The 12054-nt window shown below is 44.8% G+C and overlaps 1 protein-coding gene across 1 annotated transcript in view; it reads left to right on the plus strand.

Annotated features, from left to right (window-relative positions):
* The window catches only part of LOC147703282 (uncharacterized), a 303605-nt gene that overhangs the window by 39326 nt on the left and 252225 nt on the right, over positions 1-12054 (plus strand). The window contains exon 3 of the mRNA XM_086931733.1: positions 6006-6071. Within this exon, the coding sequence (XP_086787859.1) occupies positions 6006-6071 (66 nt within the window). The remainder of the gene's footprint in view (positions 1-6005; positions 6072-12054) is intronic.

A 12054-nucleotide genomic window follows, 5' to 3' on the forward strand; every position in this document is an offset into this window, starting at 1 on the left:
TTTGCTCAGGTCACAGTATGGAGTCAGCGCACATCGTGGATGACACACTTCGAATGCTGCATGACAATGAAGCGTGCCTATTGATCCTTCTTGACCTCTCGTAAGAATTTGATACTGTCAAACACGATCACCTAATTGACCTCCTGGAACATCAGATGGGGCTATCTGGGCCAGTTTTAAACTGGTTCTCTTTGCTTCTTCACAACAGATCCCAAAGCTTCAAGGTGAACCACTCCTTGTCACATCCTGCACCGGTCACCTTGGTGGTTCCCCAAGGTTTAGCACTGTCCCCCACGCTCTTTAACCTCTGCATGGAACATCTGACAGAATTTCTAAAATCACCCTGCATTCATTATCATATGTACGCGGATGATACCCAACTATACCTGAAGATCGCCTCCCCTGAAGATATCAAGTCCCTCAATTCAGTCCTGCTGGAAACACAAAGCTGATTGACAAGTAATCACCTGAAGGTAAATGTTCTCAAAACAGAATTCTTATGATTTCCCTCCACAACCAATCCCCGTCATGGAGTAATGGCTGAATCAGCTGACTGCTCCTAACTGTAGACCGCACCTTGTAGACTCAGCATCTTCTCTGGGTATCATTCTAGACAAAAGACTGAACATGCAGAAGCACATCAGTTCCCTCACCAAAGGATCTAACTTCCAACTCAGCCTACTCAGAAAACTCAAACCCTTTCTCCCTCCTCATGACCTAAAGGTTGCAGTACAAGCTTTAGTGATCTCAAAGCTGGACTATGGTAGCGCAACACTTTGCGGCCTGCCTAGAGTGACGACGGCTCCTCTTAGGGCTTCCCTAAACTCTGTGGCTAGGCTCTTAACTGGCACAAAAAATTACCACCACATCTCTCCGGACTTGCGCGGCCTGAATCGGCTTCCATATGAAGGTCAGATACAGTTAAAAATTGCATGCATGGCTCATAAGACCATCAACTTCAAGACCCCACTGTACCTTGCTTGAACACTGGAGCTCTCCTGTGGTTCTAAAGCCTCCAGAAGTGCCAGCACCCTTTAGCTAAAAAACACAAAAATTCAAGAAAAAAAGACCTATAACCGAACCTTCGCAGGGATGGCTCAGAGGATCTGGAACTCCCTTCCACTGGAAGTCAGGGTGAACCCCTCCAATGTCTTCTTCAAAAAAAAAGTCAAAGGGCTCTTGATGAAGACATTTCTTCCTTAGCATGGCTCCTTCATTTGGTTCTGGGTCCATACCCGTTGAGTCTGGCCCAACCACCTGGTTCACGAGTTTCTTGGACAATTCTTGATTGTGACCTGTTACACTGTCAATTATGTTGTGTCAGTTTTTTTCCCCTTAGGATAATGTTTGTCTATAAGACTGAATTTGTTGCATTGTTTATTCTGTTTTGTTTGCTTGTTACCTCGTGATGCATAATCTGTAAATACCTCGGTGGTCATGTTCGCGCTATATAAAACGTTCAAAATTAATAAATAAATACCCCAATCAATTCTTGCTTCTGTGGCATCCCATTGCAGTGTACCAGCATTACTTTAAATGGGAAACAACTTTTACAACGCACTACCATTACAACAAAACTTTTACAACGCAACATCCATTACATCGCATGCCATTACAATGCAACCATTACAACGCATGACACTACAACGCATACCACTACAACTCATGTCATTACAACGCATACCATTACAACGCATAACATTGCAATGCGTAGTACCCTTACACTATTCAACACTTACGCTACTGTTGCACCCCCTGGAGTTAGAATAGTAATTTTTACCCCTACACTATCCAACACTTACCCTACTGTTGCACCCTCCTGGAGTTAGAATAGTAATTTTTACCCCTACACTATCCAACACTTACCCTACTGTTGCACCCCCCTGGAGTTAGAATAGTAATTGTTACCCCTACACTATCCAATACTTACCATACATGCAATGTAATGTTATGCGTTGTAATGGTATGCGTTGTAAAGGTAGTTTTAAAAAATTAGTTGTAATGGCATGCGTTGTAATGGAATGCGTTGTAATGGATGTTGCGTTGTAAAAAATGCGTTGTAAAGGTATGCGTTGTAAAAGTATGCATTGTAACGTCATACATCCCTTTAAATTGGCTATGAATTCTACTTTTTCTTTTTATGAAATCTGTTTCCTTTTCTGAGAGCTGGTTTTAGGAGCCAAATTGAGCATTCCAGCTTTAACATCTAAGCAACGGAAACAAGATATGTCACTTCACAAATTGCCGGAAAAACTGAAATTCCAAAATGTTTTAGAATTTCTCAAGCTCTTTTTTCTGTGGAAAATGTACCCTAGCGCTGTCGGCACCTAGGGACACCTATCAAACCTGTAATTTTTTTTTAAACTAGACACTAGGAGGAACCCAGGATGTGTTGACTTTTGTGGCTCTCACCAGGTTCTAATACCCATAATTCCTTGCAAACCTCAAACATTGTCAAGTATGACACATTTTCTTCACATTTCTGTGATGGAAAGTTCTGAATTCCGTGTTGATCCACAAAATTCCATGCACCCCACATTTCCCAAAGTCGCTCAATAAAAATGGGACCTCACTTGAGTGGGTAGGCATGGTGCCCACAGCAGGATACAGCCCAAAATGCAACGTGGATACATCGCATATTTCCAGTGAATAATTACGCTTTTTTTGCTATGTGCCTAGCTGTGAATTTTTAAGCCTAACTCAACCAGCACCTAGGGAAACTGAGCAAACCTTTATATTTTTGAAAACTAGCCACCCAGGGAAATCCAATATGGGGTGACTTGTGTGACTCTCACCAGGTTATGCTACCCAGAATCCCTTGCAAACCTCAAACTTTGAAAAAAGAAACACTCTTTTCTCACATTTCTTTGATAGAAAGTTCTTGAATCGGCATAGATCCACAAACTTCCACACACCCCACATTTCTCAAAGTCTCCCGATACAATTGGTACCTCACTTGTGTGGGTAGGTCTAGAGCTTTGGCAAGAAACGGTCCAAAATGCAACATATATGTATCAGATTTTTCCACAGAAAACCAACCCTTTTTTGCAATGTGCCTAGCTGCGGATTATGAACCATAGCTCAGCCGGCACCTAGAGAAAACTACCAAACCTTTACATTTTTAAAATCTTGACACCCAGGAGAATCACCGTTGGGGTGACGTACGTGGCTTTCAGCAGGTTCTGTTACTCAAAATTCCTTGCAAACCTAAAACTTTGTGAAAAAAACACATTTTCCTCACATTTCTGTGATAGAAAGTTTTGGAATCTGCATGGATCCCCAAACGTACACCCACCCAGCATTTCCGAATGTCTCTCAATAATAGTGATACCTCACTTGAATGGGTAGGCCTAGTGCCCGCAACAAGAAACACCCCAAAACACAATGAGGACACATCACATTTTTCCAGTGAAAACTGACCGATTTTTTGTAATGTGCCTGGCTGTGGATTTTGTGCCCTAGCACTGCCGGCACCTAGGGAAACCAATCAAACCAATACATTTTTTTAAGACTAGACCCACATGGGAATCCAGGAAGGGTCGACTTGTGTGACTCTCACCAGGTTCTGTTACCTAGAATCCCGTGCAAACCTCAAACTTTGTCCAAAATAACACATTTTCCTGAAATTTCTGTGATGGAGAGTTCTAGAATCTGCATGGATCAACAAACTTCCATGCCCCCCCTTATTCCCCACATTCTCTCAATAAAAATGGTACCTCACTTGTGTAGATAGACCTAATGCCCGTGGCAGGAAATGGCCCTAAAACTACATGGACACATTATATTTTTCTACTTAACCCGTTAAGTGCTGCCGTCGGCCGCTGAACGTTCAGAGCACTACCTGGCTGGTGCTGCGCACGTTCAACAGCTGACACACCCTTGCCTGTTCTTTAAAACGGCCGCACTGCCGCGAAAAAAACGGCCGCGGTTAACGGGTTAAAATTTAACCTTTTTTTAAATGTGCCTTGCTGTGGTCTTTGTACCCTAGTGCTGCGGCACCTGAGGGAAACCTAGCAAACCTATATATTTTTTCAAACTAGACACCCAGGGGAATCCATGATGGGCTGACTTGTGTGACTCTCACCAGATTATGTTACCATGAAACCCTTGCAAATCTCAAACAATGTCACAAAATAACACATTTTCCTCACATTACTAGGATGGAATGTTCTGTAATCTGTGTGCATCCTCAAATTTTCACCCACCTGCATTCCCCAATGTATCCCCCAAAAAATGGTACCGCACTTTTGTGGGTGGGCTAAGTGCCCACGGCAGGGAAGGGCCAAAACATACTGTGGAGACATCAAAATTACCTCTCACAAAACGCCCTGGTTTTACAAGGGGGGCCACAGCCACCAGGGTCTTTTTCCACAGGCTTGGTGGCTATTTAGGGAAACTTACCAAACTCAGACATGTCTAAAAACTAGATACCCGGAGGAGTCCAGGGAGGTATGGCATGTATGGATCTCCCAACTTTTTCCTACCCACAATCTACGGCAAACCTCGAATTTAGCTGAAAAAATCTAATTTTCTTCATATTTATGGTATGGAAAGTTCTGGATCTGCGTGCATTGACAAACATTCACGCACCCGGCATTCCCCAAAGTCCCCAAATAAAAATGGTACCTCACTTGTGTAGGTGGGCTAAGTGCCTGTAGCAGGGAAGGACCCAAAGCTTACTGTGGAGACATCAAAGTAACCTATCACAAAACAACCTGGCTTTGCAAGGGGGATGACCTGGGTTTTTGTCCCTCGGTTCGGGGACCATCTAGAGAAACCTACCAAACCCAGAAATTTCTGAAAACTAGATACCCAGGGGAGTCCAGGTAGGTATGGCTTGCAATAATCACCAACATTTTCCTACTCAGAATCCCCTGCAAACCTCAAATTTAGCTGAGTAAATCTCAGGAAAATTCTTGCATTGAGGATTTATTTTTCATGGTCACAGATCATCATACCGTAGAACAGAGAGATGCATCTGAATGGGTCCCATCTAATTCCCAACTGTACAGAAATGCATGCGACAATAAGGGATAGAAGCCTCTAGATCTATTACAGCATTGTTTATAGGTGGGAACAGAAATGCTCTTTCAGGATTATTATTTAGAGAAAACTGCATACAAAGTGCTTTGTGGGTTAATCACCTTCCTATTATTAAGATGTTGTTTGATTTCCTGCTCATGGTAAACTTTTTCTGCAGTCTAAATCATTCAGGATCTTCTCTTACATCATGAATTTTGAGAAAGGTATAGAAGTGTTCTAGCAGTTTCAGACATAGATCCTCATTTCAAGGCAGATTTACTAAATGTTGACAAAATACAGAGCAGCACCTAAAGCTGCTGACCTTTGTTGCAGCAATGGGAAAGGCAAAAACAGTGCTAGATCTCTCCAGCACCATAGTGAAAATGTGTGTGTGTTCCTTGAAGCATTTGTTTTGTACTGGAAGGGGATTGTTCCAGAAGAAAAGCATGCTTTAATACTTTTCCCTCTTTGTATTTGTGCTGTACTTTCCAGCACACAAGCAAAGTTTGAAAAGTATCAAGAAAAGGAAACTTTTCTTATACCTTACACCTACCTTAAGAGGCATACGTTCCTATCTCAAAACATAGTCTACCACTGTAAGTAGATAGGTATTTGCTGGTTGATTGGAAATGTATATGTACCATCCATTTGAATGACCTTAACAGAAAGTTGCTTTATACAGCTAATCTGCAATACTTTAGACACATTTCATACACAAATTAGGAATCAATGGTGGTCTTGATCATCAAATACTAGGAGCAAACCGAACATGCAGGCAGCAAAATCTGTGCTCATCAAAAGCAAAAAACACTTTAAGTAGCTGTTTCTGAAATTAAAAAGAAAATATATGCAAAGAGAATTATCAAAACATGAAGAATAAAAGTACCAATAATGCTGCAAGCTAAAGTTATTGAAAATAAAACTGTTTAATATAATGTTTGGACAATTTTTCTGACCACTTTGTTTCTTCCTCTTTTTTATAGCTAGCCACCAATGTCCCAAAAATATTGACGGGGCTCCAAAATCTAGGCTGCGCACTAAAGACGAAAGTAAGATTGATTTGTATTTGCTTTTATTTACTCAGCCTCTAACCTGATTTGAAATGGTGCCTCGGATCATAATCATTAAAAATCAAGCATGAGAGGGATAATAAACCTAATGAATGGCCTGTACACATATGTATGTTTTTTATACTTTCAACAAAAGAAGGGGGTGATTTGGGATTGCACAGGTAGCTGACCCACCCACCTCCTCCTTCCGGTAGAGGAGTGCCCTTCATGCCACCATGTTGCTGGAGATCTCTTCAAATAAATTGCTTTTGCTAATGTGATGGAAGCAATTTTGCAAGGCTGAATCTGGACGGCTGCAATATTTTGCCAAATTCCCACCATTTTGTTTCTGCTGAAATAAACCCAGCACATGCGTTTATTTCTTCAAAATAACAAAACAGTGGGCCTGATGTACAAAGGACTTTCTCCCTATTAGATTGTTATAATTGATTTATGTGCCCTACATCAACTATACATAGCCAGGCCATAGCAATCACTCTAATTCATGCTAATGGCAGGACTTGTCCTGTTAAATCTGAAGCAGCTCCTTGTACATCAGTTTTTTGTTATGACATTCTGCTTGAGGGACCTAGGACCAAAGAAACAAAATTGGACATTGTCACAAACTTTTTCCACCTCTGCCACATTACCATGCAAAAGCGCCCTATTCAATTATCGTAAACCTAAAGCAGGAGTTTTCACACAGTACAGCCTCCTAACAAAAGTTTGCATTGTTGAGTTGAATACAGCTATCATCCTGAAATGATAAAAGGTGCTTTGGCACACGTTCTTTGATAAACAAGCTAGAGAATGTCCCTGTAAATTTGTATGCTTTATAACCTTGGAAGGATCCATTCCTTGTAAAGTTTGTATTTTGTGTTTGAAACTTCACCCTGGAAAGACATATAAATATTCCTAATATATCAATGGATTGCTGTCAAATACTACAAACAGTACTACAATTCCATTTGTATATAGGGCTCTGATTGTGCCTTTTCTGCAATAACTTGTGTTACATTTCTAGGTACTATCACCTCTTTTCCTATAGGAGTGCCATTCTTTATTTCATAACATTGTCCTCTTTTATACAATATCATGAAATAATGTGCTATCCTGGAGGTAGCTTTCTCCATCAAAGAAATCATCTATACTAGAAGTATGTATCCATTCTCCACTAAAAACTGTACAAAAGTTACTTCCATTCACTAATCTTTTCTTCTGGTTGTATCTCCTCATGCACAACACCATTTTGACAAGTCCTCATTCAATTTATAATCCAAATGAAAAGCTTCCTCTTCAAAGCAAAGGCCTTATCAACTACTCCCTCAAATCTTTCTTTCTGCTTCAATGCCTCTCTCCTTCTTCTGAACTTCTTCATATTTCTCAGTAGATTTACAACCACTCTAATACAAAACATCCTGGTTCTTATTTTCTTAAACTGATTTAGTCTCCTGGTTAAGGTGTGTCCACCTTTGTTACATTATTTCCTGTTCTTGCACCATACACATTTTCCACTCTTATTCTTTCTCATACTTTGGTTTTTATTTTCATTATTTTGTAATCTTTCTAAATGGCTATGTACATTTTAAAGAAATTACTTTGTTCTCCGACTAGAAGATCTTTTTTCTTTCACCACTTCTTCTACATTTTGCCCCTTTTGTGTCTCGGTTCTGCAATAGATACTGTGGTTGCTTGTGTTGCTGCTTTTTCCTCCAAGCTTTTGTAGGCATTCTAACTCTTATAGTTATGTAGATATTGTTCTGTAAAAAAAAGTATTTTATATTTGTATTCTAGCCAACATACCAACTACTTTACTTCTGACTTACACATAATACAAAAACAGTTTTTATGTTATCCTTCAGTTTTTAAATATGCAGTTAACCTAGCTATATAACTCAAATACACTTACTTCAATATAGCAAACACAAACCAAAACACAAAAATGTATGGGCATTCGTACAAGAACAGCCGCTAACTAATGCTAACAATAGTTAACAGCAGTTTTCTTAACACTGCCTATCACCAAAAACTATCAACCTGTTAGCGATGTATTTACAATACGTTGCTACATGGAGATAGTTTCAGGTAGCCGAGGTGAAAACTGCTGCTATCACTAGTGTGAAGACTATACAAATTCTGATGTTAGCAGGTGAAAACTGACGAAAGGCCCATTAGCGGGAAAAAATCTCACGGTAGTCAGCCCAATGTGACTTTTTTTGCCTCTAGAGGCAAAAATAACCCATAAGTCCACCTCCAATGAAAAATAGGAAACAATACTAATGAAATGCAGAAGGGACCAGCCAGGACCGAGTGCAGCACAGATCAACAACCCCCCTGAAGCCCAGGATCGCCAGCCTAGTCCCAGGGGAAGAGGAAATTCAGGGCTACAATCATGGAAAAAGTCCAACGCTGGGCAAAACCAGTGATACATTACATATTATTGTGCACTCCTTGCAACACCATAGCATCTAAAACCTTGAAAGGCCAGACAGTCCCCGGGGCCCGGAGGCCTCGCTGGGCCTGCGCATGGACCTGGAGTAGGCTGCACAGGTGCTTTGGAGTTGCTGGGCCATGGCGTTAGACATTGAGGCATCAGCAATCACCCTTACCTGGTGGTGAAGTCTGCCAGATCTGATGAAGACACATTGCTGACCTGTGGGAGAAGACTGCCTGGTGGCCCTTGGAGCTGTGATTGATAGGGTGCTACTACACACCAACATAGGGAGGACTGCATTTCATACCACACGCCACCACTACACTGGGGTGCACAGAGGAGATTACCAATGGTGGCCCGTGACTCTCTGCAACACAGGCCAGAGTATGTTGCACTTGCCGGATGCTGTGGAGGGTGAGGCCACTGAGCTGCTTAGAAATTGTGTGGCGGGATTGCTGCAACTTCACACCTAATGGGGCCCTCTTGCATCATCTGCATCAGGAGGTTCCCCTATGGACTTGACAGTGACTGCTATACCCAGGCTTGTGAAATCCTACCTGGCTGAGGCTCCTTCTGGCTGTTGGAGAGAGTGCAGAAGATTGTGCCACAGTGTCAAAGTCCAGATGAGAAGAAGGTGGGACATGTAGCTGAGGATGCCCGGTTCGAATCGGGCCCAGGCCTAGCACCTGTCAGTGACGCACCCCCTGTGGTAGATTCTCAGCTGTGGCAGAAGAGCTTCACCCCACTGCTTTCAAGCAGTACAAGAAAAGGAAACATACCATGATGACAAGTTTCTGATGTACTCATACTATATTTCCTTTGCATGTGGGAGGGTGGGTGGGGTTGCTCTACTCATGGAGCAGGGCAAGGGCGGAGTGGTATGCCCACTCAAGTGCCCAATGCCTGTTTGCTTGGCCCTCTCAGGCCACCCAAAGCAGTCATGCACACTTCCCTGTTTGCAATGCAGGGTGCATTACCACCTGCATGGAGTACATGCCCACCCCTCCAGCCCCTGGCTAATCGCCCTTTGCCACGGTGCTCAACAACAATCGCAATGCTGTATTGCAGCATTGTTGTTGGCTTAAGAAAGGGAGACTGGCTACCTGCTCCCTTTTCCAGGAAGCAGACCCAGGAGCACAGAAGATGCAGGACCCGGCCTGGTGTTTGACCTGCTTTTCTCTTGCCTCTTCTAGAACTAGAATTGTGCTAATTTGAAAAGTGGCTGCAGCGTCCCTGGCAGCTCTTGTTAACGCTTGTAGAAGAATACTCAGGATTTCGCCAGCTGCAGTCAGACTTTTTACTCAGCACTCAGGAGCACAGTGTCTGGGGCCAGAGGAGACCCAGGGAAGGGCCTTGGATGGGTAGAAAAGAGGCGGACGTGAGAGGGGTGAGGTAGGCTATTGAACAAGAGGTGCACCTTCACAAGCTGTGGCCAAAGCCTCCTATTGAAACGCCGACCTGCAAATAAATGATGGCGGACGTTCACACTGTACTGTAACAGCAGCGTGGGAAGCATGTCTGCGCAGTGTGTCTCAAAAAGTCCTTATGACATACTGCACAGACTCGGCTTCCCACCTGAAGCCTCTACCACTCCCTTTCTATCAGGGGGCAGGACCCACCTCCCTGTGACGTGTTAAGAAAGGGTGGGGTGCCGTCCTCTACATTCGCTGATTGACATGCAGCCCCTGGCCATACAGGGCTTGAACCTGAAACGCCCGGGGTAAACTTTAGCCAAACGTTTTTAGTGGGTGGAGACTGGTCCTCGAGGCTATGTCTTTGCCGAGCTGATGACCTCACAGGCCTCAGGGCAGTGAGCTCATCAGCCTGGCAAAGTAGACTCGGGCCAAAATGAAAGGCATAGATTTCGTTGCCAGGGTCACGTGACATGACACTCGTGATCACTTATCATAGCAGCTACATTCAGCCATTCAGCTGTTTACCGCCCGCTTTTGCTGCACTGTGCCTCATCCACCATTCAGCTGTTTACCGCCCGCTCTTGCGGCTACAGCGTCTCGCCCACCATCCAGTTGAGTTGCACCCGCTCTTGCGGCTACAGCGTCTCGCCCACCATCCAGTTGAATTGCGCCCACTCTTGCGGTGCAGCGATAGGCGGCTGCCACAGGACTCTTAAAATGGCGGCCGGCTCTTCGGATTTGGGCCTGGTCCACTAAAATGGCCCTGGGACACATTTGAACTCGGACATTTGCCTGCTAGGGCTTGGGCCCCATTCTTGAAAGCGTCCCCTCAGCCTTGAAGATTCTACAAAAGTCATCGGGGCCCCCGACTCCCGCAGGCTTCCGGTGGGGAGCGGCTGCCATGATTGCTTGCGGAATGGCCACGACGGAGCTACAAGATGGTGGTGCTCTCATGCTGACGCCAGCTTCAGTCTGAAACATTCAGAAACACTGTAGACTACCAATTCGATGACTTCCGGTGGAGCCCCAACGTGACCCGGTAGGGAAGAACTTGCCCTCTCCTCTTTTGACTGATGGTTCTTGTTGCCTGTCCCCTCTGTTGTCATCTAACGGAACCTTTTTGGATTGCCGAGTGAGAAAAAAAAAGGTGCGGCTTTCATCGTTTGGGAAAAAAAAATGTTTCAATTCAATGAAAAGTGTTATTTTTAGGTCATATGATCAAGCATTTCATCATTAGGAAACCAAAAGTAAAATGAACCAATGAAAAGTTTTATAAACAAGTCACATGACCTGTTATGCGGCTTTGGGCTATAAAAAGCCTACAAAATTCGTTGGCCTGTGAGGCGGCTTCAGTAGCGGACCGATGTGCGAATAGGCCGAAGGCAGCACAACGCGCCGAGATCCGGATGGCACCGAGGTGGTGTCCAGCAAGTTGCCGCACTGGTGTGGCCATCCTACAATGCTGCGCCGAAAGACGGCGTGGGGTGCCCGGGGGGGGGGGGAGGCGGCGCGAACTGGCCTCTCCCGCCTCCGCAGGTGGAGGCACCTCATCTGCAGTGCGGCGCCCTTTACCGTTTCACTCGCCGTCCAGCAGAGTTGCGCCCGCACTTGCTGCTACAGTAGGCCGAAGGCAGCACAACGCGCCGAGATCAGGATGGCACCGAGGTGGTGTCCAGCAAGTTTCACTGGTGTGGCCATCCTACAATGCTGCGCCGAAAGACGGCGTGGGGTGCCCGGGGGGGGAGGCAGCGCAAACGGGCCTCTCCCGCCTCCCCAGGTGGAGGCACCTCATCTGCAGTGGGGCGCCCATTAGCGTTTCCCTCGCCATCCAGCAGAGTTCCGCCTGCTCTTGCGGCACAGTGCCTCACCCCCATCCAGCTGAGTTCCGCCCGCTCTTGCGGTACAGCGTCTCGCCCGCCATCCAGCTGAGTTCCGCCCGCTCTTGCGGTACAGTGACTCACCCGCCATCCAGCTGAATTGCGCCCACTCTTGCGGTGCAGCGATAGCCGGCTGCAACAAGACTCTCAAAATGGTGGCCGGCTCTTTGGATTTGGGCCTGGTCCCCTAAAATGGCCCTGGGACACCTTGGAACTCGGATGCTTGCCTGCTAGGGCATGGGCCCCATTCACGAAAG

The sequence above is a fragment of the Lissotriton vulgaris genome, chromosome 7 (assembly GCF_964263255.1).
Source record: "Lissotriton vulgaris chromosome 7, aLisVul1.2, whole genome shotgun sequence".
Classification (NCBI taxonomy): Eukaryota; Metazoa; Chordata; class Amphibia; order Caudata; family Salamandridae; genus Lissotriton; species Lissotriton vulgaris.